At 39.7% G+C, this 3334-nt stretch overlaps 1 protein-coding gene across 1 annotated transcript; it reads left to right on the forward strand.

The window, feature by feature from the left end:
• Positions 1-2139: 2139 nt before the first annotated feature.
• LOC109148375 (uncharacterized mitochondrial protein AtMg00810-like) lies at positions 2140-2758 on the forward strand. Its single transcript, XM_019296182.1, has 2 exons — positions 2140-2488; positions 2736-2758. The coding sequence occupies exons 1-2, from the start codon at positions 2140-2142 to the stop codon at positions 2756-2758; spliced, it is 372 nt and encodes a 123-aa protein (XP_019151727.1).
• The last annotated feature ends 576 nt before the right edge of the window (positions 2759-3334 follow it).

The following is a 3334-nucleotide window of genomic DNA, read 5'->3' on the forward strand; positions in this document are numbered from 1 at the left end:
CAAATGAAACTGCATGTTTAATATCTAAAACAGACGAATCAAAACTGTGGCATCGACGATTGGGTCACATAAACTTCAGAGATATGGAAAAATGATCAAATTAGATGCTGTTCGTGGGATACCTAAGCTCAAAATAGAATAGGAAGGAGTTTGTGGTGCATGTGCCATTGGAAAGCAAATAAGAGCTCTTCACAAAGCAGTAAAAATAATCACTACTGAGAGATGTTTAGAACTGGTTCATATAGACCTCATGGGACCAACTCTGACTGAAAGCATTGGCAGAAAGAAATACATCTTTGTGTGTGTAGATGACTTCTCTCGGTTTAGCTGGGTATACTTTCTGAGGGAAAAATCTGAGGCATTCAATGCATTCAAAACTCTATGCATAAGAGTTCAAAAAGAAAAAGACGAACCCATAATAAAAATCCAAAGACTGAGAAGTGATCATCGGAAAGAGTTTGAAAACTCCTTATACTCATATTTCTGTTCCGAAAGTGGTATAGCTCATGAGTTCTCGGCTCCCAGAACAGCACAGCAGAATGGTGTGGTGGAAAGAAAGAATCGGACCTTGCAGGAAATGGCTAGAGTAATGTTACATGCATCGCATCTGCCATAGCGTTTCTGGGCTGAAGCAGTGCACACAGCATGTCATACTGTGTATAGAGTCTATCTCAGACCAGGTACGTCTAAGACACCATATGAGATATGGAAAGGGAAGAAGCCAAATTTAAAGTACTTTCATGTGTTTGGAACAAGATGCTATGTGCTAATTGATAGGGAACAAAGAGGAAAGTTTGAACCCAAGAGTGATGAGGGCATCTTTCTTGGATACTCTCCAAACAGTCGAGCTTATCGAGTTTACAGCAAAAGAACTCAATCAGTCATGGAATCAGTGAACGTTGTTATAGATGACAATCCAGAAGAATCATATGAAACATCGGTGATTGATCTAGAGACAGATCTCCCTATCAGTGAGTCGTTAAAAACAGTTGAGGAAACCAAACTGTCTGACACACATGATTCATCAGAAGAAGATAAAGAAAACCCTGAAAAGGAGAACCCTCTCTCGGATGGTGATGGTAAGAACAAGCCCACCAGAACTCAGAAAAATCATCCATCAGACAACATAATTCGTAATCCAACAGATGGAATGAACACCAGGAGTTGAATGAGAAGCAATCTGATAGAAATATCCGGCTTTGCCTGCTACACCTCAAAAATAGAACCGAAAAATGTGAAGGAAGCCTTGCAGGATGATTTATGGGCGAAGGCAATGCAAGAGGAGCTACATCAGTTTGAACGAAATCATGTATGGGATCTGGTACCAAGACCTGACCGAGTTAACATAATCGGAACAAAGTGGATCTTCAAAAATAAAACTGATGAAGCCAGTAACATTGCAAGAAACAAGGCTCGTCTAGTTGCTCAAGGATATACCCAAATAGAGGGAATTGACTATGATGAAACGTTTGCTCCTGTTGCAAGACTGGAGTCAATCAGAATTTTGTTGGCAGTAGCGTGTATTCTGGGATTCACACTGTTTCAGATGGATGTTAAGACAGCGTTCTTGAATGGTTATCTGCATGAAGATATCTGTGTGGCACAACCTAAAGGATTTGAAGACCCAGTTCATCCGACGCATGTCTACAAGCTCAGAAAAGCTCTCTATGGGCTTAAACAAGCTCCAAGGGCATGGTACGAACGTCTGACACAGTATCTGTTGCATCATGGGTATAATCGAGTGTTGATAAGACCTTATTTGTTAAAACCACTAGAAGTCATGCTACTATAGCTCAGATCTATGTAGATGATATTGTCTTCGGGTCTACTCTACAGAAATATACTGATGACTTAGTGAAGGTTATGAAGGAAGAATTTAAAATGTCTATGGTTGGTCAACTGACTTATTTTCTAGGACTTCAAGTGAAACAGAGTCCTGGAGGCTACTTTATCTCACAAGAAAAGTGTGCTAAGAATTTGGTCAAGAAGTTCGATCTGGAATCATGCAAAACTCACAGGACTCCTATCTCCACCTCCACAAAGGTATCAAAAGATGATACAGGTGCATCAGTTGATAACACAGTCTATTGAAGTCTGATTGGAAGTCTGCTCTACTTAACCGCTAGTCGACCAGATATAATGTTCAGTGTTGGAATGTGTGCAAGATATCAATCAAATCCCAAAGAATCACATTTGATAGCTGCTAAATGGATCTTGAAATACATCAAGGGAACAATTCAGTATGGGATATGGTATTCCAAGGACAGTGAACTTAGTCTGATTGCATATTGTGATGCTGATTGGGCAGGAAATATTGATGACAGGAAAAGTACATCAGGTGCATGCTTCTTTGTTGGAAAGAATTTAGTATCATGGCTAAGCAAGAAACGGAATTCAATCTCTCTAAGTACTGCAGAGGCAGAATATATAGCAGCTGGAGGATGTTGCACTCAGTTGGTCTGGATGAAGCAAATGCTTCTAGATTATGGTCTCACTCAAAGGACTATGACACTCTACTGTGACAATATCAGTGCAATAAATATTTCAAAGAACCCAGTTCAACATTCCAGAACGAAGCATATTGATATAAGGCATCACTATATCAGAGACTTGGTAGAATCAAAGGAGATAGAGTTGGAATATATTCAAACAGATAAGCAATTGGCTGACATACTGACTAAGCATCTGGACGCAAATTAGTTTGAGATTCTCAGATCTGCTCTGAGAATCTGCAGGATTGATTAATAAGGCAGAATGATAATACAGAAGGAGAGGGTATGGTGGTCTCAATCACGGGTCAAAATTACATCTTTGACTTCCTTTTTAATCTCTCTTCTATTTTTGTTAAGATAATATCTTAACCTTGGTTACCAAATTTAATTCGCATTTTCAAAATTCAAATCTTCCGTTTAATCCCTAAAAAGGAGCTATACTGTTGCGTCAATCACATCACAGCTGCATGGATTCTGACAGCCGCATTGAATAGTGTTCATCACCCTTGGGATTATATATTTTATCGGGTCAATATTGATGGAAGAAGAGTCCTAATTTCTACTTTTCTCTATGATAATCGCTTACTGATCTTCTACCTAGGGTTTCTCTCTTCTCTTTCCCAACTCGCACAACTATGGCGGATGCAGTGAGGAATATTATCATCAAGCTAGGAAGGAAAATCCATTCACCAGAAACCGCTACGAAGCATGTAAAAACTCTTCTTCAACTCGCAATGAAAAAGAAGTTGAAGCTTGACTCTGCTCTCCGCGACGAAATCATTGTCACAGTGCTTTCAGCCTACCCGGAGTTCTATGCGGACTGGTCCGACGATGATACAAGT

This window comes from Ipomoea nil, unplaced genomic scaffold (assembly GCF_001879475.1).
Source record: "Ipomoea nil cultivar Tokyo-kokei standard unplaced genomic scaffold, Asagao_1.1 scaffold2054, whole genome shotgun sequence".
Classification (NCBI taxonomy): Eukaryota; Viridiplantae; Streptophyta; class Magnoliopsida; order Solanales; family Convolvulaceae; genus Ipomoea; species Ipomoea nil.

Coding starts and splice junctions, on each gene's coding strand:
- LOC109148375 (XM_019296182.1), top strand. CDS start 2,140: ATGTTCAGTGTTGGAATGTGTGCAAGATATCAATCAAATCCCAAAGAA. Junction 2,489..2,735: donor GCAAATGCTTCTAGATTATG/GTCTCACTCAAA, acceptor GAGAATCTGCAG/GATTGATTAATAAGGCAGAA.